The 22,842-nt window shown below is 35.6% G+C and overlaps 1 protein-coding gene across 4 annotated transcripts in view; it reads left to right on the forward strand.

Annotated features, from left to right (window-relative positions):
• Chst9 (carbohydrate sulfotransferase 9) overlaps positions 1 to 22,842 on the forward strand; it is a 244,400-nt gene that overhangs the window by 14,513 nt on the left and 207,045 nt on the right. For all 4 annotated transcript variants that reach the window (XM_078030216.1, XM_078030213.1, XM_078030214.1 and 1 more), the window contains exon 2: positions 17,022 to 17,237. In XM_078030216.1, the coding sequence (XP_077886342.1) occupies positions 17,138 to 17,237 (100 nt within the window). In that variant the 5' untranslated portion in view covers positions 17,022 to 17,137. The remainder of the gene's footprint in view (positions 1 to 17,021; positions 17,238 to 22,842) is intronic.

Raw genomic sequence — 22,842 nt, forward strand, 5'->3', positions numbered from 1 at the left:
AATACCTAATCTTTACCTGAGAAGTCCTCTTATCATTACATATTGGAGTCATTGATAAACTGGGGTCTTTGTGGTGTCTACTTAGTCACTTAGAAAAAGCACTAGTAGAATAAAAAGCATTAATAAAATAAAATCTAGCACAGCTGTGTTCTCTTAATGAATCTAATACATTTATAACACGTGGTGGAATTGTACACTTCTCCCACCAAAGCCAGTTTCACTATATGTTAATAAAATCAAATGTTGTATCCTTCCATTCCCCTTCCTTGTTTTAGATTTTGGTTTTTAATTTTTATTATTATGTTGTATTTCATATTTAAATGAAAGCAGTGCTCAAAAATCATTCTTTTCAGGACTGTTTTTCTTTCTGTGTTATTTTGGTTTATGTTGTAGAGAGCTGATTTCATTAATAAGAAGTTCATCCTAGAAGAACTCATTATGGACTATTCTTCCTGATTTTTTTTGTGTGTGTGTGTGTGTGCCTAATCCACATCTCCCCTACCTCCACCCTTTCCCTTTGTCTCTGGTCCATAAACCTTTTTCTGATAGTTTTCCATTCTTGAAGGAGACCAACAAGGTGAAATGTCAAAAGGTGGTGTACTGGGCTGTCTACAGGTCTGGTATGGGTCTTATCCAGAATATTCTGTCTCACCAAAATCATTTCATTTGCCTTCAAGTTGGAACATTCAGAAGCTTGTAAGTCTGTGTTGTGATTTGGTGGTCACAACTTTCCGTTCCTTTTCTCCCACAGTAGCTTCAGCATGCAAACCATTCCATAGCTAATAAAAGTGGTAAGTGACTGTGTTATTTTCTTCAGCCCCATGTCCCCAGCCATTCTGAGTTTCAACAGGGAAACATACATTTCCCACATAGCCTATTTATGCCCCAGATCTCACTGTTCCAACCTAAATTTTTCTGGACAGACTTTTGAGACTATATTGTTCTTAAGAAAATCTATCCAGCTCCAGCTTTGAGAGTGGTTTTATCAATTCTTACCTTTCTCTTGTTTCTCTCCAGATTTTACAGAATTCGGCAGGTATTCTTTGCAGTTATTAGTTAGTTCTTGTCCTTTTCTTATTTGATTAAAAATGAAGTTCTTGGGCTGGGGCTGTAGCTCAGTGGAAGAGCACTTGCCTAGCATGTGTGAGGCACTGGGTTTAATTCTCAGCACCACATATAAATAAGTAAAATAAAGGTCCATCATCAACTAAAAAAAAAAATGAAGCTCTTTTCCTATTTTGTATACTTAGTATTTTTATTACAATATTTCAAAGAACAAAAAGTGAAATAAAAAAGGCTTTACTTCACCGTTAGCAGATATTTCAGAGTTCTAGTCACTAATTTATTTGCATTAAATATTGTATAAAATACAGAAATTACATAAATTGATAATTCTAAAAATAATAAAAAATAAACTCTTAGGGTGTGCCTGCTCTGAATATAAAGAGAAAGAATGTTTCCATGTCGTCAAAGTGTCCTGCTCTTGTCAAGAGGGAATAACCACTGAGATCGACACAGCATCTCGACTGTTTCATACAGTGAAGACTTATTTCCACTCAAGCCACAATCTGATGCCGATCAGTGGAAACATTCTCTTCCAGGAAGATTTCAGGGATCCATGTAACTTTCACTTAACAGTTCTGCAGCCTTTCTGTGCCTTGAAGTCTTCCACTGTTTCCTGTGCAGATAAGAGAATAGAAAAATAATGTGAAGAACTTGTAAGATGTTGGTAGGGACCAAGCCTCACCGTGGTATGTATGACTTTTATTCATGTTTCACCTTATTACAAAGGGATCAGAAATAGTGGCCTGCATCTAAGTTCAGGAGGACGAGGAAGGGAGGATTCAGGGAACAATATTGTCTGTACTACATCCTCTGCAGGCTGCTCTCATTCTCACCTGGAAGAAGTAGCCTACTTACATTTTATGTTAAGGATTCATTTGTTTTGCATAGGTGCACAAAACTCAAACAAAATCTTGGTTAATTTTTTCTGCCTTTGACCCTTAATAAGAATAGTCTCCTACTGTTCATAAATGTGACTTCTTTTGTTTAGATTTTTATTGTTTGAAAATAACAGATGTTTTCTAGAAATTGGAAATAATATATAGAATGTGTCCATTGCATAATATTTTAAAATTTATTTTTCAACTAATTTATTCTTGCTGATTTGGACTGAATGTTCTATCAATTACTGAAGGAGAGAGATTTAAAAATATGCCAACTTAGGAAAAGTATCCATTTAGTGATAGATTTTTCCATATTCTTCGATTTTTCTGTCATTTTCGCCTTATGTTTTTGAAGACATGCTATTATGTGCATACAAATGTAGGACTGTGATATAGTTCTAGTGAATTTTATATTTTATTGAAGTATAGTCACTCTATCTATGTATTGCATTGAATTTTAACTTCTGCTTTGTCTGACTGCGGTATAGCTGCCATATTTCACCACATGATTTTTACAGATTTTATGCTAATATTTTTTTGTAAGAAAGAGGGGTGTGATGGTTATGTGAAGCTTTTTATTAAAAAATGCACTGATATTACTTAAAAATTTATTTGTTACTAAGCTGTCTTCAATGCAAGAATAGGATGCATGGAATACTTGTTAATATATGTTAAAATTGCATAGTCCAAATCAATGCATAAAATTTCTTTGTGAAAGTTTAACAAACATTTTCTGATCTAAAAAGAAAAGTTAACACATTAGTTCTTATTGATTTATGCATAATAGTCAAAATATTACATTTGAAAAAATTTACTACAGTGTTGGAAAGTATTGACTTATAACATTGAATCTTCTGTGATGGAAGATTTACCACTGCTATTGTTTTATTGTCTGATGCACCACCCCCAGCACCATTCACATAGGATGAGTTTACCCTTAGTACTGCAGCCTCTGGACAGACCTTGCAAGTTGGCTTTTGGAAATACACTGATGGTACATGTGTGCAGAGAATCCTAGGCTCATGGCTAACAGTGTGTTGAGAGGACAAATGAGCATCCAGATGCCCCTGTTGAATACGTTGTTGCTCTGTTACTTTTGAAGTGACATGAGGAACCGAATTATACCAAGTGACAATTATTAAGGTTATAAATCAATCTGGAGGCTGAAAAGGGGTGTGATACTTATGCAGTGGCAATGATTATACAGGGAAGTAGGGTACACCAACTTGCCAGTGATTTGTAATTCCTTGGTTAATATTAATACATTCTCTGTTTACTTTGAAATCTGTCTTTGTGGTTTAAGATTATCTCTTATATATTATATCTGGTTGGATTTTGAAAAAAAAATCCATTCTAATATTTATTCATTTATTAGCCAAAGAGTTTTTGCCTTTTCAGTTTTATTGCGATTACAAATCTATTTGAGCTCATTTCTGTTTTCATTTTTTATTTCTACTCTACTTTTCCAATAACTCTTTTTTTTTTCTTTCTTTCCTTTTACAGAACTTCTCATATGCCTTCTTCCCAAATAATAAATACTGGAATGCTTTCATTTTGATCACTCCTATCCTGACTTTTACTATTGCTTTTTTTGCATGAATTAGAATCTATTGTTTTTATAAATAGTAAATATTTTAGATTTCTCTAAGTGCTTACCGTTTTCTTTGCTCAGCATCCCTTCAGTCTACCCTTTCATTCCAATTCTTGAAAGACAGATTTTGCCAGGTCTTGGAATCTGTAGGAATAGTTACTGCATTTTAGCATCTTGCACCTAAGTTCACCTAATTTTTTTCCTTTCCTACAAAAGTAGAAATACTCTTCCTAAAGATAGAAGTGTCTTGCTCTTCTGTTTGCTCAAGGTTCTAAGTCCTTATCACAGACTCAAGCAAACTCTTTTTTTTAATTAGATCACTTTTATTTTCACTTTAGAAAAGAATGTGTGTAACTCATCTTTGACAATTCACAAGATAACCCATGAATTCTGTGAGGTACAAGAGTTTTTCATGGCCTTTCCACATAATACTGAAGATTCCACTATTTTAAAATCTTGGTTTGATCATAACAACATCAATGACACCTTCAAACACATAAACTACAATACTCCACAATAAGCTGCAAGCAAATGAACATGTGAGTAGGCTACTGCCAACATGCACACACCCTTCTCAGAACATGCGAGTAGCACGTGTGAAATCCAGACCCGGGAGAGCCAAAGTGTTGGAACAGACACTAAATATTATTAATTTTCAGCCTTTCCCATTGTAGGTGAAAATCAGCATAAGCAGAATCATAATCTTGTTTTCTCCTGCCCAAGTGGATCATGTATTAAATACCCTAAGAATAAACATGTGCAAACTCTTTTTTTTTAATTTATATAGAACAGCAGAATGCATTACAATTCTTATTACACATATTGAGCACAATTTTTCATATCCCTGGTTGTATACATGGTATATTCACACCAATTTGTGTCTTCATACCTGTACTTTGGATAATAATGATCATCACATTCCACCGTCGTTAATAACCCCATACTCCCTCCCTTCCCCTTCAACCCCTCTGCCCTATTTAGAGTTTGTCTAATCTTTGCATGCTCTCTCTCCCTGCCCCACTATGAATCAGCCACCTTATATCAAAGAAATCATTCATTTGGCATTTGGTTTTTTGGGATTTGCTCACTTCACTTAGCATTATCTTCTTATAATTCCAAATGCCATGATTTTATTCTCTTTCATTGCTGAGTAATATTCCATTGTATATACATGCCACTCACTCTTCATCATTGTCTAACTATGCTATCTAGATGTTCAAACAACACATCTACCAGTTTTACCTTCTAAAAAGTCTCTGCCAATCCTCTGTCCTGCTCCTGCTCCAGTTTGACATATTTGCCTCTCCCACTCCCCACAAGCCTGTTTGCAGTGGCCAGTCATCCTTTCATTACCAACCAAAAAAATATTTCTCTTCTTATTCCTGTTTTGGACCTACTTGTTTTTGTACCCCCATTTCTTCCTCTGGTCTTCCTCCCTTGCTTTATTAGGTCCTCCTATGGATTTAGGGAGGTAAATTTTTTCAAGAATTTATCTGAAAATGTTTGTTCTACATAAACCCTTGATTGAGACTTCAGAAGAATTTGGTAGCGAATAATAGAATTTTAAGTGAAAATTATTTTTCTGGAGAATCTTTTTTTTTATTAGTTGCTCAAGACAATACAATGATTTTGACATATCATACATTTGATTCAAATAGGGTATGAATTCTCATTATTCCACGTGTACAATTTGCAGGATCACATTGGTTATACAACCATGTGTATACACACAGCAATCCTAGTGTCAGTTGTATTCTGCTGCCCTCCCTATCCGCCCTCCCCTCCCCTCCCCTCCCATCATTATTCTCTACCCATTCTACTGTGAATCTTGAAAACATTCTTGCTCCATTGCCTTGTTCTAAATTCCAGTGTTTCTATTGACAAGTCTGAACAATTATGGACCTTGATCCTCTGGATAGAATCTACTTGTTTCTCTCTGACAGAAAACACAATCTTTTCTTTTATCCTTAGTGTTCTGAAATGTCAAGATGATGCATGTTTCTTTCTTATCCATTATGTTAAGTCCTTTGGTGATCTCTTTGAGTCTGAAAACTCATGCTCTTCAGTTCCCTCAAGTTTCCTTGACTTATATCACTCATGATCATCCTCATTTTGATTTCTCAGTTCTCACTGTCTAGAGTTCTCATTATTTAGATGCTGACTTTCTTAGATTAGTTTTATTTCCTGGATTTATTTATTTATTTTTTCCTGTCCAGTTTTTCAATACTTTGTTCTTTAGTACTGTTTCCTGAAAAATCACTTTAATTTATCTCTTCTAAATATAATGAGTTTTTTCATTTGGTTTCATTTTTCATTTGTAAGAACTTTCATTGCTCTCTGGTTTCTTTCCTTTCTATTAACTATAGGGTCCTGGGGAATGTGTTGCACATTTGCTGGGTTTTATGGCACACAGTTATCTTGCTTCTTGTTATCTATGGAAACACTTTGACTTTAGCTTTTATGATCTTTTAAGTTAGTTATCACTCCTCTGTGTTCCACATTCTAAAACTTTATGATTCTCTCTTTATCTCATAATCATCTTCTCCCTCCTTCTCTACGTCTTTGCCATTATATTTCTCATCTCTTTTAGGGGGACTTGAGCAAAGATCAGTACTGAGTCCAGTCAACCCCCATTTAACTAGAAATCCTCTTCATCAATCAGCTAACAAATGAATTAAAATTGGCCAGTATATTAATAGCTTTAAAACATCAATAGTTACTTATAAATTTTATAGTATCCTTGAGACTTCTGAATACTTTTCTATATGTTTTGTTATATTTCTCACTTTCTGGAATATTAATTTTTAGAGTTATATATAATTCTGTTTTCATTTGTTGGCATGATTCTAGGCTTCTCTCTATGTGTTTATATTATTTCTATAACTACCTTGGGGAGTTTCTTTGAAATTTTACCTGAGCCCTGTTTTTTTGTGATGTATTCTTGGAATATGCCTCAAGAGTTTATTAGATGATTTTTGTCACATATATTTGCAGCTTTATTTTTCTTCTTAAAATCAAGATTCCTAGATTAGCACCTTTACTGCTTGAGTTCATGCTGTTTTGCTATCAAATGGTTGCAGGCTAGCCACATATGGGCTAAAATGTGAAACAAGGAGTATATAGTAAAACTCAATAAATATGCATATGTGATTGCTGGAAGCTAGTGGTGATGCTTGGCTCACAAACTTCACTATCTATAAGAAACAAATCATATTCATTTTAGAATATGCATACACCTGTACTGTTTTATAGAGTTTTATGTTAGCCATAGAATTTTACTATTGTGGTGAAAGCTGTATTATTCTTTTTATAAAAGAAATTATACAATAACAACACATCAGACAACTAGATAATATATAATGAAGAAAAAAAAATCAATCTCCCAAATAGGTGTATTGATTTTCTAGATAATCATTAACAGAAATAACTACTTAACATATCTGGCATTAGGAAGTTGTGTTCTATATAAATACAATACCACTTCAAGGATTTTATTGTTCCTATAATGAGCAGATGGGGGAATTTGATGCTATATATAGGTGATAACATAAAACACATCTTACCTAGATAAATAAGAACAAGTAGCCATAGGAGTTAGGTATGTTTTATTGACTCACTATAAAAATATTTATTTGAACATATATATGTAGACAAGTTGTTGACTATGGAGCTGTGCCACGCTCTTTCCCTAAATTATCTATGTCAGGAATTTGTTGCATAGATGTAGTCTTAGCTATTTGACATTAAGTAAATGCAGAGATGGCTATTTTCACCATAAAAATTGACATTCCAAAGCCAGTTTGACCCACTCTGCTTTATATTGCAGCTAACATTCTAATTTGAATCACTGTTTGTATAAGAAGTAAGTGGGAGAGATCAAAATGACTTTCTGGCATTTCATTGCTAGTAGCACTTAAATGCTGCTGGGTTTTGTTTACTTGTTTTCTCAGATTTTTCAAAAGTTGAAATATTGCTGTGAAACTTAAAATCCTGTGTCTGTCTCTCTTTCTGTCCTGTATTGTCCTCCTTTTGAAAGAGCATTGTCAGTCATAATGCCCCACCAAATTCACTAGATTTTATGAAGTATACTTTCCCCCTGAAAGGCACTTTGTGTAGTCGACATGAAAAATTTATGTCCTGTTTTAATTGAAACAAATATAAAATTTTAAGTTATTATTACATAGTACCCACAGTACCCCATTATTATTTAAAGTTCAGGGAGATACCTATATCTATATCTATATTTATATCTATGTATATGTATATATATAGTCTTATGTATCTATCTATCTATCTATCTATCTATCTATCTATCTATATATATATATATATAGTCTTAGCTACACACACACACACACACACACACAGTCTTTCCTTACTGCACACTACAGTAAACACACACATTCAAACTAATGGTAGTGCTAGAAAATTCTTCATCTTTCAGTTCCATTCTTCCAAATCTCTTTGGTCTTTTAAACTTTTTTTTCTCAATACATTCTACATTAACCAAGTCATCTTCTCTGATCTCGTATTTTTCTGCTTGTTTTTATTTTTGGCCATATTTGATAGTAAACCCTCATTCCTACTATTCCTTAAATCCATTCCTTTTTCTTGTGTTCATGTATTTTAAGTGTCTGTTCATTTAATGGTCAATGATAATCTTCTGTGTTGGTTTCTTAATCACAGATTCATCATGATCTGCTTCCTATTGCACAGTCCTTTCCTTTTGAATTTCTTTTAGATCCTGATGCTCTCTTACTTGGACCGAAGGAAACCCTGAGGCTGTAACCTGTACCCTGTTTTATGCTCCCATTTTCTCTGTGGATGCGCTCGAGTATAAGCATCGTTTTTATGGTGCCAATTCTCATAACACCATTTGTCCATTCAATCATGCCTGGATTATTGTATCTACTTCTGAGCCCTGCATTTAAAGAAAAGCATTAACAAACTCAAATATGTCTGGAGAGGATGATTAAATTGATTGAATGCTTCTAAACCATGTCCCGTGAGGAATGGCTGAAGGAATTGTATATATTTATTGTTTATCCTGAAGTAAAAAAGATTGAGGGTAGACAGAATAATTGTTTTCAATAATTGGAAAGTCTGTCATGTAAAGGAGGGAACAGATTTGTTATGCGTTGTTCTAGAAAGCTCCACTAGAACCAACTTATGCAAATTGTGAAAGGAGACATTACAATATTCTCTAATAAAGATCAGGGATTAAAGCCTAGTCCTTCGACTTTTCCTACCGTGACCAGCAAGGGCTTTAGTCATACTGGGGTTTCGTGAATACTGATTGATTGAACTGAGTGGACATGAAAGAATAAACCTCTCTAACAGTAAAAATAGAATGCTTTTGAAGTAAAAATATTCAGTCTTTCAACAAATCTTTATTGATTATCTATAGTACAGCTGTCTCTGTGCCTGGAATCAGAATATTAAAAGATTCATATCTTAATATTGTAGAGCCCTTTTTTGGGTAAGGCATTCTTCTAGATATTTCCACATGTTATTCCATAGCACCCTCACATGATAGGTACTTTAATTTTCCCTAGTTAGATTTAAGAAAGCTGAGGCACATGGAAGTCATATAATGAGCTGTTTCACAAGGCTGAGAAGTGACCAAGCTGTAACCTAAACCTGGACAGGCAGGCTCCAAGATTTGTATCCTTCACCACTGTGATAAACTTCCTCCAGTAAGGAAAGACAAGAGGATTGGGGAATTGGAACGTGATCCAGTCAGGATTATGCTCTGCAGATTCCTTGCTGAATGGCTATCCCGACTGCCTCTGTGGTCTTCTTACCTTTTAGTCCATCTGCACCCTGTGTCCACATGACCTTTCCCAAATGCAAACCCGATCATTCCATTCCTCTCGACCCTTCCATTGGTTTCTCATGTCCACAGGACAAAGCTAACTGCTTTCAATGTAATGACTACTCAAGAAACGTTAGCATATTTATTTCCATCTACTTCCGATGATCCTGTAAGAATTGCTGTACACAAAGTACAGTTTATTCTTTAGTTCTCCTGCTATATGGACAATTGCTTTGTAGTAGGATTGAGAACTAAAGCAAATTTGTTGGGTCACCTAATTAATTCAGAGGCAGAGTGGATGCAGGAACAGTCCAGGCACAGTGTTTCCTCTGCAGACTTCTGTACTTTGCCTTCCTCTGTGCCGACTTCTCTTTCAGATTGGCTTTCATCAGGGCAACCAAAAGGCGTCCAGCCAGCCACAGCAAGAGCTACATATAGGCTTTCTTGCTCACAGTCACCATGGGAGAAAATACTACTTCCTACATAACCATTCAGTGGAAGCTCTAAGCTTCATTCTGAATAAATGACCTGCCAAACAGTCACTATGACCAGGGAAACCCAGAGTCAGCTGGGTGTATTGGGTTTTGAGTGGTAAACCCTAGAAAAAATGTTCATATCCTTATCCCAGAACCTATGACCTTATTTGGAAAAAGGGGTCTCTGCTATTGAAATTAGGTTAAAGATCTTGAGATGAGATCACCGTGGATTATCTGGATGGTCAGTTACTCCAATAAATATCTTTGTAAGAGACAAAAGAGGACACACGAAGGAAAAGGTGATGTAATATCAGAGGCAGAGACTGGATCTAGGCAACCACATGCCTAAAGTCACTAGAAGTCCACAAAGCTAGGAAGGATTCTCGCCTTTCTTTTTCTATTAAGGGGAGCATGACCGTGGGTATGTATACCTTGACTTTAGACTTCTGGCCTCTGGAACTCTGAGAAAATAAATTGCTGTTGTCTTAAGCCACCAAATTTGTGATAATTGGTTATGGCAGGCACAGAAAAGTAATTAAATGGCCATTCCTGGGTCAACTATTTTGATCAAGAGCATAAGATTTGCCATCAGAATTATGCTATTTCAGGCCTGTTCATGAGTCTGAAGGTGGGGACAAGCCATTCTAAACTAACTTCCACAGAAGGGCAGAAAGATATTGGAAAGGCAACACAATATTCACTTCAATATCCTCTAATTCCAATTTCTATTTTACCCATTTCTTTTAGGTATACCACAATGGATCCCAACCATGGACTGTAAGCCATAAGCATTTTTTATGTTGCACTATTATTTCCAACAATCATATCATTTAACTTGCTACTCCTTTAGCCAGTCCATAATGCCTCTTGCCTCATCTGTCTTATCCCTTACTGATAACTCCTTCTAGTTATCTTAGATATGACTACCCAAATTGACATGTTCTTGTGTCACCATGGTTAAAGCCTAGGATTTTTTAAAAAAATGGCTTAAGGGCTCCCTCTATCTTCATTGATCTCTTTAATAAAATACAATGCATTCTGTTCATACTTTGTGTGTTGCTTAATGTTATTCCAGTGATTCTTAATATGTGTTTGTTAATGGTAGTCCTGATGCTTCTTGACTGGCATAAATACGTGTTAAAAATTCTTACAATTGCATATAAATAAATATAAAATACAGCACTCTTTATGTTTCATCCCTACTAAGCATTTTGAAATATTTCAAACTTTAAAATCTAACTTAGACTGGGGAACAAGTAAAGTCAAAAGATGGGATGAACAGTCCATTTAGCAATAATCTCTGCATTTTCCCCCCTCTAAGACAACTATTTGTAACAGTCTTTGGTTTTAATTTTATGTAGTCTTTGAAATAGGCTATTGTTGCTTAAAAGAGAAACTTCTATATTGAATACTAGCATGTAAAATATAAGTTTAAAACTTTTTCTTCTAAAACAAAGAATATGAGGGCAAAGCCTTGTCTTGTTAAAAATTTTAATTATAATTGGATCTTAATTGCAATGACTAAAAGCAGAAGGTACCTGTTAAATAAATTACACAGGGAATCTAAGCAACAAGATATATAAGAAAGCACCTACAAATTAGTGTCTAGTAAAGAAATATATTTCTGTGTCTGTATGACAAAACACATTGAACAGTTAAGCAATTACCGGAGGGGACCATGAAACACTAAACCTAAGAAATCATTGGAAAAAAATCATCACTATTCCATCCATTCATAGCAATTTTAACCATCTTCCTTCAAAATGATATTTTGTAATGGTATTGCATTGTGTTAGTTTCTCTCTCTCTCTCTCTCTCTCTCTCTCTCTCTCTCTCTCTCTCTCTCTCTCTCCTGCTTTAACAAATAATCACAAATTTACAGTTAAATAGTTCTGTAGGTCAGAAGTAACTTATGAGTTACAATCAAGTTTTAGCAGGTCCAGATTCTTTCCTGAGACTCTGAGTGGGATCTATTTTCTGTCTTTTCCAACTTCTAGGAACCCCAGATTTCTTTGACTCATGGTTTCTTTCTCCCATCTCCCAAACTCACTAAGGTGAACAAGTCCTTTCTGTAGACTCCTCTTCTGTTTCCCTCTTCCAGTCTTTGGGACCCTTGGGCTGGGATGGTGTCCACCAGATAATTCAGAATAATAATTCGATGTGTTCAGTTCAGCTGTCTGGCAGCTTCATTCCATCTGCAACCTCAATTCTTCATCACCATTGACAGTGATGTATTTGTAGGCCTCAGTGATTGAAAGGTGGACATTTTGTGGTGGGGGGCATTATTTGGCCTTCCCTAGGTACCACTGTTAAATTCCAGATCTTGATCATTGTGGTATGAATATATAACATGCAATCACTGGAGGAAGCTGGATACAGACATTCAGGAGTTTACTATTTTCATGTCTACGTGAATCTTAAATTATTTCAAAATGAAAGTTTCTTTAAAAGAAACTTTCTTGTGGGAGGAATGAGGGAAATATATAGACATGCTTGCAGAATTTCAGGAATTATAGTGATCATGATGCACTGCTAATGGTCACAGTGGTAGAACAAACATTCTTAAAGAAAAAAGGTAGAATGAATAAAATAATAGAAGTGAGAGCACAAATCAATAAGCAGAGTACCAAATATAATAGATAAAATATGATATACTTTTTACATAAAACAGAAAAAGCTCTAGAAAAAGTAAAAAAAAATAAGAGAAAAGGTACAAATATCTACCCTCTTAGGACTATAAAGGGAACTATACCTACAGCTGCAAAAGAGATCTTTAGAATCAGAAGAAAATCCTATGAACAACTTTGTGCCTATAAATTAGACAACTAACGGGAAATGATAATTATTTAGACAAATATAATTTTCCAAAGGTGATTTTTTAAAGAAAGTAAGATATTGGACTAGCAAAACCAAACAATGTTCAAGTACACACACACACACATACACAGAGAGAGACACACATGCAAAGAATATAATCTATAACAAAATCAGCATTGAAAATCAGAAGTAAAATATTAGATTATAAAATAGATTTGAGTGCATGTTATCTCTATCAAATGGATACCTTACAATGTACACAAAAGTAAATTCCAGGTAGATTCAAGTATTTGATATGAAAAGCAGAACTTTCAAACTTTTGAAAGGAAATATAGAAACATAATTTTATGATTTGAAAACAAGGAAAGTTATCTTAAAAAGTCATAAAGGACCCAGATGTAGCTTGATATTTCCCATTTTCTCTTCTGGGAGGGTCTCGGAATGAACTATATCAAAGGGCTCCCTGAACCTCTGGTTTTTACTTGTACTTAACAAATGGGAGTCGCTGACAGGTCTAAGAGGCGGGAGGAATTTGAGGATGGGGCTAGTTATCCTTCCACTTGCTCTCTCCAGATTCCAGAAATAGCTTTCTGCTTTTCTTTCTTCCCTTCTAGAAGCAGGTGCTGTTAATTGTTTGGGGGTACTTGCTCTATCTCTTGTTGGTCTCTCTAAACCCTGCCCAATCTTTGTAAATGTTCTGTTATTAAACTCTCCAGAGTTTAAAAGTTACTATATCATGTGCTTTCTTTCAATACTCCAGCTGATAAATCATAAAGAATGATAAAACAGATTGAAAACTTTTGCATGATAAAACACCACCAGTGAATGAAGGAAAAAGGGGAAGAGATGGAAGAAAAAGTTACAAAGAGGGAGATCTTTGTCACACCAATAAAGACAGTGAATTCATATCCAAAATACATAAAAACTACGTGTCAATAAGAAAAGTAGGGAATACATACAACAAGGAAATTCATAGAAGTGAAAACCAGAATGGCAAAAAGGCAACACAAAATGAACCAACAAAGAGAATTGCTAATTTTCAAACCCTACACAACCTCTGGTCATTGTTACATCTTATTTCTGCCCCTGGGCAGCTGTGGTTCAGAAATGGATGGGAGATGAGGTGCCTGAGGCCATCAGGGTCAATACCTGTCTGAAAGTTTGTCCAGGGAATGAGTGCAAGGACTTGTTTGTGGATTTCCAGAGGAAAGAGTCCCTGGGTAAAGACATTAAGGCTTAGACCCCAATGGGGGAGCTGGTGATGGAGCTCCCTTTCACAGAAACCTGGGAAGGATGGAGGGAGGGGAGAAGACTCTTGTTCTGCAAAGCCATGTGAGGTTGGGGACAGGTAGTAAACTTGTCCAGGGAGGGCAGTGCATTGATGGACTTCATCACTGAGAACCTTTATTTGCTTGGAATGGGTAGGAAAGAGATGGAGAATGGTGTAGCTACTATGGGAGACAGAGAAGGCACGCACTGCAGAGGTGCCCCCAAGGGTGGGGACTGGGAAGAGGGCCAGGAAGCTGGAGTTTCTTGTATGCCTAGCTGCCTGCTTCATTTGGTCCCATCCCCAGCCTTCCCTGAAATCCCACCTCTCCCTCCCTAAAATCCGAAACTTCTGCCAAACTCAGCAACTTCTAATATCCTTTTCTGTAAATTGCCCCTAGCTAGTAATTTATCTCTATACTGAAGTCCCAAAATACCTCTGTTGATAGCCCTGATTATTTAAAAGAATAAATTTTAAAGTGTTGGGAGAAAGATAATGGAGTGAAGCAATTATCTTTATATTTCTTTTCCTAATTGTGAGGGATAAATCAATAGGCTACGCAAATAAAACTAAATATGTATTTTTAACAGAGAACTGTAGATGCTATATTTCAGTATTTTAATAGTCTCTACTCCTCCATTTGGAGTTTAGGACGACAGCTTTACAAAGACAACTATAACATTCACTCATCAATTACCTGCATTCTGTTATTGGAGCTCAAAATTCAATGCAACGCGTGGTTAAGTACCTCTTAGGTTGTGTCCGTGAGTGGGAGGAAGAGGTTGCACAAAGTACAGGAAGCCTTTAGCCATAGAAACACTGTAGAATGCTTGGACGTAAAACAGCATTATTCCAAGTAATTTCAATCTCCAGTAGTCTGCACTTTTTCTGCAGGCTTGGAGGCAGATGCATGATCTTCAAATAGGTGTGTTTTCCCATCACAACTGACCCTCGGGTTTGCTTAGAGCCATACGGCTGCTTCCTCTGCCTCACCTTTGTTTAATGAGAGCCATTTCTTCACACCAATGTTGGGTTAATGGACTGAAATGGGAGAAAATCAAACGTATCTCTGCGTTTTACACCAGATTGCCTTTCTGCCTTGTGGCTTTAATCATTCAATCCTACTCACATCTGCCATAATCACAATTATGGCTTTTCCCCTGTCTGTCTTCTCACCCAGGAGGGTATGTCAGGGTATGGCAACATCTCCGGAAGAAAAGCAGGGCAAATCCTTAATCTTTTTCCAGCATCATAGGTAATAATTTTCCTCTGCAAAGCCCCAAGGAGTCCTTTTTTTTTTTTTTGGCTCTTACACCCACCATTCTCATAGGTTTGTGGCTCTGTGCTGATTTATGAGTTTTCTTCTATCCTTTCTCTTCTGAGATAAGTTTTAATTATGTAGACAGATTGTAAAAGTCTCTTTCTTCTTGTAAACAACTATTTCTTTGTTCGTAGTGGATTTTGTCCAAATGGCTTTCTCCTATCTGAATCTTCTTACATACCCAGGAATTATGTCTGTTCATGGTTTAACTGTGGGATAAGGGGAGAGAGAACTGGCTTCTTTCCACAGTTTCCCTGGGGATTCAATCTTCAATCCCTAGCACTGCAAATCTCCCTTGGGACCTTTGTTGCATATGTCTTGAAAGACCATCATATTTTATTTTTGATTCAATACAGGAGCAAAGGATCACTTATCAAATAAGCAGTATGGTAATGCTCCTACTTATTTAAAAACCTCTTTTCTTACCAAAATCAAAATTCAAAATACTTGAAATCCTTAAAAGTACTAGCGAAGTCCTTAACAGTTACTCCTGCCCCAGGGACTCCAAGTGGATTTGAAAACATGCCTCAGATACGTTGATGACCATACCTCTTTATTGTGGCCCACATAGTAGTTAAAATATAAAGAAATTATAGGAAAAATATTTTTAAATGAGTATTTGAGATGTGACATTTTTCTTGTTCTGCATAAATACTTTTACATGTCGGATGAGTGTTTTTCCTAATCAGATCATTCTAATTACCTGAATTTCGGTGAATGTGCACAAACGTACTGGCATTTTATGTGAGCTTATGTGTGTTCATATTTTTCTAAAGAGAGCTGTTTGCATTTTTTATTAGATCTCAAAAATTGATGTGACTTAAAAAATAAATGGTTAAGATTACATTGAGTGAAATTGTTCTGAAAGAAAAGCATCTCAGTATTTTTAAAAATCAAGTAAACTTTTATTACTAAGGGAGATTTCTGGATTCTGAGATAGATTCCAGTAATTCTGAGCTATTGTGGGAGGGGTCCTTGACCTCTGACTTTTAAAATTGATCCTTTTATGCCTTTGGTGGTTTTTAAATTCACCATGTAAATTTGAGAAATCATGCTACTTTTATGTAAAAAGGAAATGTTAGATTAAACTCCCCATTTTTGATTTATGTGAAGTCAACCCTTCTTATTTGTGAATTACACCAAAGTGGGATGAAAAATATTTGGAAAGAAAAAAAAAACTGTGACTGTAATGAACATGTACAAACTTTTTATTTTCATCATTATTCCCTTAGCAATACAAGTACAACAGCTATTCTTATACTATTAACATTGTGTTAGGTACAATAAGTAATCCAGAAATAATTTAAAGTATACCAGAGAATGTGCTTTAAGTTATATGCAAATGCTATGCCATCTTCTATAAGGGACTTGTGTATCCTCAGATGTTGGTATCCACTTGCATCTTGAAAACAACCACCTTGAACAATTATATTTTGTCTGATGGGAGGTATTTTCCTACATTCCACAAACATGTTTTTCAGCAATCCATTCAATATTAAAGTCATCTTAACATAACCCTAAATATAATTTTACTTTACAATACAAAGAGCTATTGTTGGGCCAAAGTTTGCCTAATTTATGTTAGGGTGTTACTTATTAACTGTAGGATGATACATTCCTTAAATGAAAGAATGCAATAGCAAACTGCCCTTCACTCTAACTTGTCTTAAGAGCATGACATTCATTGCATATAAGTCTTCAGTGTTATTCATATGCTGCAAATTTTTATCATAGGTGGATATAAATGCCATCAGTCACTTAAAACATGGATTTTGTTTTAAATTCTAGGTTACTTCATGGAATGGGCCTTCAGAGGACCCCAAAAGATTGAAGTTTTATGGAAAAACAAATCATGCAGTCTTTAGATTCAGACATGAGGAGAAAGATAGCCATCTGAAGTGGTCATGAACCCCAAGCAAGTCTTCCTCTCTGTGCTGATATTCGGAGTAGCAGGGCTGCTCCTCTTCATGTATTTGCAAGTCTGGATCGAAGAGCAACATACAGGTAACACGTGAACTTTTTCTTTTTCTATTTTAATCATAATGTAGCAATGACCCTTTTCAATTAAATAAGCTGTGATGATATAGTAAGTCAATTTTCTCCAACATTATCAACAACAACAACAAAAAATTACTTACAAAAATGCAATTCTTATCTCCTAAAAGAAAGTAAGATCATTCCACTCCAGAGGTCATTTGCTTGGAGGTTTAATACTTAGAATATTTGTTATGTCAGTGGGAACAGCTTGACCCCTTGAACCCAGCATAGATATCTTTTAGAGAATTTACCTGCAAAAATATAGCATTTCTTCTATCTCTGGTCTATCTACCAAACATCAAGCACAAGCCTAAAGGGGCGCTAATGTACAAAACAAAATAAACAACAACAACAACAAAAACTCTCTCCTAACTTTTTCTTAATTCTTTCAATACTTTATGTTGATAATTCACATTGGCACAGAAATTCTTTAATTCCTATATATAAAGCAGGGGCTAACAAACTTTTCCTGTAAAAGACTATGGAAAATATTTTAGGCTTTGCAAGCCAGACCATGTCTATCATGTCTACTCAGCTCTGCAAATGTATCACAAAAGCAGGCAGAGTTGATAAGTAAACAAATGGACTAGGCTGTGTTTTAATAAAACTTCATTTTAAAAACTGATGGTGGACTAGATTTGGCCCACAGGCAATAGCTTACTGAACCCTGCTATGCTCATCTTGTATTTTTTTCATTCAGTTATTAGCAATTGCTGCATATTAGAGGCATTCGATTATATCTATAATGATTATTAATACTATTAATACTATTAATAAAGGAAATATCCTGAGTATCACAGAAACATAAATACTCTGCTATTGTAAAATTTACTTGTTTTCCATTGTTAGAAATAAACCGTGGTTTAATGACTATTAAGGAAAATAAAGTAAAAACAGAATGACTTCTTAATCATCTCTAATTGTGAAAAGAGATTGCTTATAATTATTTTCTAGAGAATCTATAACATTGTCAAAATGCGTTTGTGATTCCCACTGTAATTTATATGAACTATAAGATTGTACTAACTTTTCTATATTGCTGAAAATTTGTATCCTAATAACTGATGATACTTAATGAAATCATGTATGATAAAATATATGGGACCAATTCCTCCTGAAAGATAACTCCTGGTAGAGATCCTGTCACACAGTAGCCTCCAGAGGGTGTATGTTGAATGAATGAGTAGATTGAAACTCACCATAGACTTAGGCTGGGATGCAATAAAGGAGAAAGAATCAAAGGTTGCCATATCAGGAGGATAGCTAACATCGCCGTCTCATATAAAGTTTATAAGAGGAGTATCACAAGACTCAAATATACAAAGGAAAATATGTTTACATATGTAGACTAATAGAGGGGAGAAATGCGGTCTATCTGTCAGAGAGAAACTAGATGATACCTGAGCAAACAGTTAAGTCATACAATAATGCCCATAAATAGAATACAGTTTACAAAACATATTCATAGGCATCAATACCTAATATTTATTGAGAGCTTAATACATACTAAATGTTGGCATATTTTTATGTCTCATCTCATGATATTTTGCTAGATAGGTGATATTCTGTTGTACAGCTAAGAAAACTGAGGCCCAGGTGGGGTAAGGAACTTGAGGCCTCATACCCGTGGGCCTTGGTGCAGAGGGAAAGTCCACCTTTGTTGAACCTGTGTTGTGCCACTATGAGGTCTTGTTTGTACCCTGTCTCAACCACCTCTGTGAAGAAAGGGGAAATTTTCTGCCCGTCCATAGTACACATGAAGCCATGGAGGGATTTAAATGATGTCCATACAAAGCTAAGAGTTTTCCGTATGACCCACACCCAAGTCTTCCTACATGTCATGAATGCTGAGTCTCCTTACTGAAACAGTGGATAAGACAGGTGTAGAATAAGTGTAACAGTGTTAAGTAGAGGTGTTTCAAAAATCAATGAAATTGGTGAATTAAGCAACATACAATACATAGGTGTGTAACCTCTGCTGCAAGTTGAAATCTTAATTTGAGTTCATTGTCTCTGCAAGCTTTGGAAAATTATTGTCCTTGGCTAAGATTGGCTGATAAAGCATTTACCCTTTATCCTCTTAATTTTATTTGTGGTTTTCCAGAAGCACTTTCTTGGATTCTTAATATATTTAAATGGTCTCTATATAATGATTCCCAAGCTACTTGTGACAATCAGCATAAACCTTAAACTCATGTTTTTACTGAAGAAAATCTACATTATTCTTCATGAAGACTTCTTCCTGAGCTCTGCCCACAGAAAGCCAGGGACTTGTGGGTATTATACAGTTTCCTAGATAGAGCAGTAGCTCGATATTTTATATATGTTTTAAATAACACCAGGAGCATCAGGCATTTTTAAAGACAATCTGTTTTTAGACATAAAATATATGAATTTGTGCTTCCATGTTAAATTAAAAATTGAAAAATCTGTCTTTTGGATACTTAAGAACTGTCATGCAAAGAAACTTATCAGATGAGCTGGTTTCAGTTCCTGAAACTTCCTATAAGTAATGAAGGATTTAGGATCGGAATGGTTTTGATTCAATGTACATTTCAGTTACATGTAAAAACTTTTATGTTCTTGTCATACCTTTCATTTAAGGCTTTTAAAATCTAAGATATAGACTATTCTTCTCTAAGCATCCTTGGATTTCCTGAGCTTTTTCTAACAAAATAAAATGTTTTAAAATTCTAAAATAGATCTTTAAAATGATGTGCTCTGATATGCAAATAGAGATTATAAAGAGATATTCTTTCAGAGATGAAGGGGAAAATGTATGGCAGAGAAATTAAAATCTGTGCAGTTGTGCAACCTAGTTCCATATACTCATTTTTGATAAAAAATTAAATGATCCATTTATTCGTGCTGTGTATCAATGCAAAATTTTATTTTTAAAGTTCTTTGTAATATTTAAGAATACAAGTTTTCCATTCAGACAGATATGAAGAGCTCAGATGTCCTACGTGTTAGCCTTGTGACTGAGCAAATATCCTATCCTTTCTAAGCCTCAGTTTCCTCATCTATGTAATGAGGTTAATAATTTCTACATAGGGTTGCACTGAAGGTTAAAAGACCAGTGCTTGCAGAGCACTCAGCATGGTGCCTAACAAACAGTAAGTACAATGAATGTGGCTGGTATTATCATCCTAGAAAGATGCAGAGCTTGTTCTGAGTTCTCATGTTAAGACTCAGTCATAATTCAAGAATACTAAATTGTGCCCAAGCTTGGGCCTTGACTTATGAAGAAATAAGAAAAAAAGAAAAAGTCTCAGTTCCAACTCAGGTTAAAATGCAATATAACTAGCCCAATGCCAATCTGGTTCCTAGTACAGAAGTCAGAGGGAGAATTGCATGCAGAGAGGGGGGTCATTGTCCAACAGCATCTCATGTCTCTGCATGCTGCCTCCAAAATCAGGAGTCCATGCCCACAACAGTATGTCTTGAAGATTTAGCAATCAGAGATGCCAAACACTGTGGTGAATCTAAGGATATAATGATGAGACAGACATGATCCTTTTTCTCAAGGAAACTATAGTCTGGATATTAAAGGAGAAAATGGTCCTGGGTGCTGGCCAGTGTGTTGGTACAAGAGGATTGACTACAGTGATGGAAAAGAGACAGAACCTTCATTATGGGGAAAATAATGAGTTGGGACAAAATTATAATGAGTTGGGACAAAATTAAAGACCCCGGTCAGTTGTCAGTAGAATTGCTAATCAGGTAGAAGTGTAGGGAGAACCTAGGTGGGGGTTGGGAGAAGGATGACCACATCAAGAGGACAAATTCAGGATAAATCACAAGTATAGCTCACCCTCCGCCAAGGTACTGTTCAAATTTGCTATTTGGTGTCCTTTCTGTAGGTAGAATCTTGCTGTCAAATATAGTCTTGCTGCCAAAGTGCATGGGGTGTAACTGTTTGATATTTGCAATACAATAGAGCTAAGACCCTCTCATGAGATCTGGAAAAGAATTCAGAGATTCTCTTGAGTACACCTGCTGAAGGTCTCCTCCAAGACCCAGGATGAGATATGATCCCCATGTGAGCTATGAAGAGGGTAGAACTGAATCTATGGTATTTGGAGGTAATGTATGGTATTAATTACCTTTGGAAGGAGGCAATTAAGTAAAAAACAAGACCATAAGGATGGGACCCAAGTTCAATGGGACAGTGCCTTTATGTGACACTCATGTGATGCCTTGTGCCTCTTGGGACTCCACAGAGAGTTCCTGCCAGCAAGAAGGACCTCAGCACATGCAGTTGCCTGATCTTGAACTTTTCATTTTTCAGAAAAAAAATGAGTTGAATAAACCTTTATTCTTTATTAATACGCGCTCTGTGACATCAAGTTATAGCCATAGAAAGTGAACTCTGTCATGACTTGTTCTTTTAAAAAGATAAATCCAGTTCCAATCTCTCTCCTGTTTAGATTTTTTTTAGTGATACCACTTTATTTTTTAAACAAAAACATCTCCCCACAGGCACAGAGGAGAATGGGCTGTTGCTTTATTGCCACATCTCTTCCTCTACCAAACCAAGTCCTTTACTGACTTTGTGCCCTCCGTGCCAGGCCCGAGATGCTCATCTCCCACCTACCATCTCTCACCTCGTAAGGCTTAGCTCAAATATCATTTTCCTTGTTCACCCTTGTGTATCCGCCCCCCACCCCGCCACTCTCTCAAATTCTTTATTTCCTTTACATTAAGTATTACAACAGGTACTTGCCCATTCTGTTACTTGTTGTCTCATTTATTGTTTATATCCCTCTCTGTCTTATTAACTCCCACAAGGGCAGGGGCCTAACCTGGCTGACTGACCTCAACATCCTCTTTCCGTAACATGAAACCTCATATGTGGTCAATGAATGATGTTTTTGTTGCATGGATGGATAAATAACGTATTGTTAGTTATCCAACATGCCAGCCAAATATTTACATAGACAATTTGAATAATCCCAGGGACAAAGAAGTCAGGCATCCACTGGACTACAGCAACCTCCTTAGAAAGATTCATATATTTATTAATAGAATCTGCATCCTTAATCTCTTCTCATCCACCCACTTGTATTCCTGACACTTCATGAGGCTCACTCTTCCTCTATAACATGGTATCATCATTTTCATGAAGGTTGAAACCTTGGATTTTTTTTTTAACCATAAAAAAGATAACACAGGCCACTCTCAATTGAACCATAACATTTACTCTCCATTATTTTTACAACATGATGTGTATTATTCTCGTATATAATTTGTGTGGGAAATAAGCATATCTAATAAAATTTACTATCAAGTAATATACACGTTTTTAAAAGCGCAAAACAGTAAAACTTAATACAGAGATCATCTAATAGTTTATATCTTTCTAAGATTTTCTAGAATTAAGTTTAATCTCAGTTATTTCAAATTAAAATAATTCCCTAGCAGCATTCTGTATTATAATGGTATTAAAAAACCTTTCTGAATAATATCTAAGCATTTTTATTCAGGACCAACATTTTTAGCTATTATTAATGCCATTTTTGGATATATACTTTGAACTCAGAAACTCTTTCTTTCCTATCTTTAAGTAGAC

The sequence above is a fragment of the Ictidomys tridecemlineatus genome, chromosome 13 (assembly GCF_052094955.1).
Source record: "Ictidomys tridecemlineatus isolate mIctTri1 chromosome 13, mIctTri1.hap1, whole genome shotgun sequence".
NCBI lineage: Eukaryota > Metazoa > Chordata > Mammalia > Rodentia > Sciuridae > Ictidomys > Ictidomys tridecemlineatus.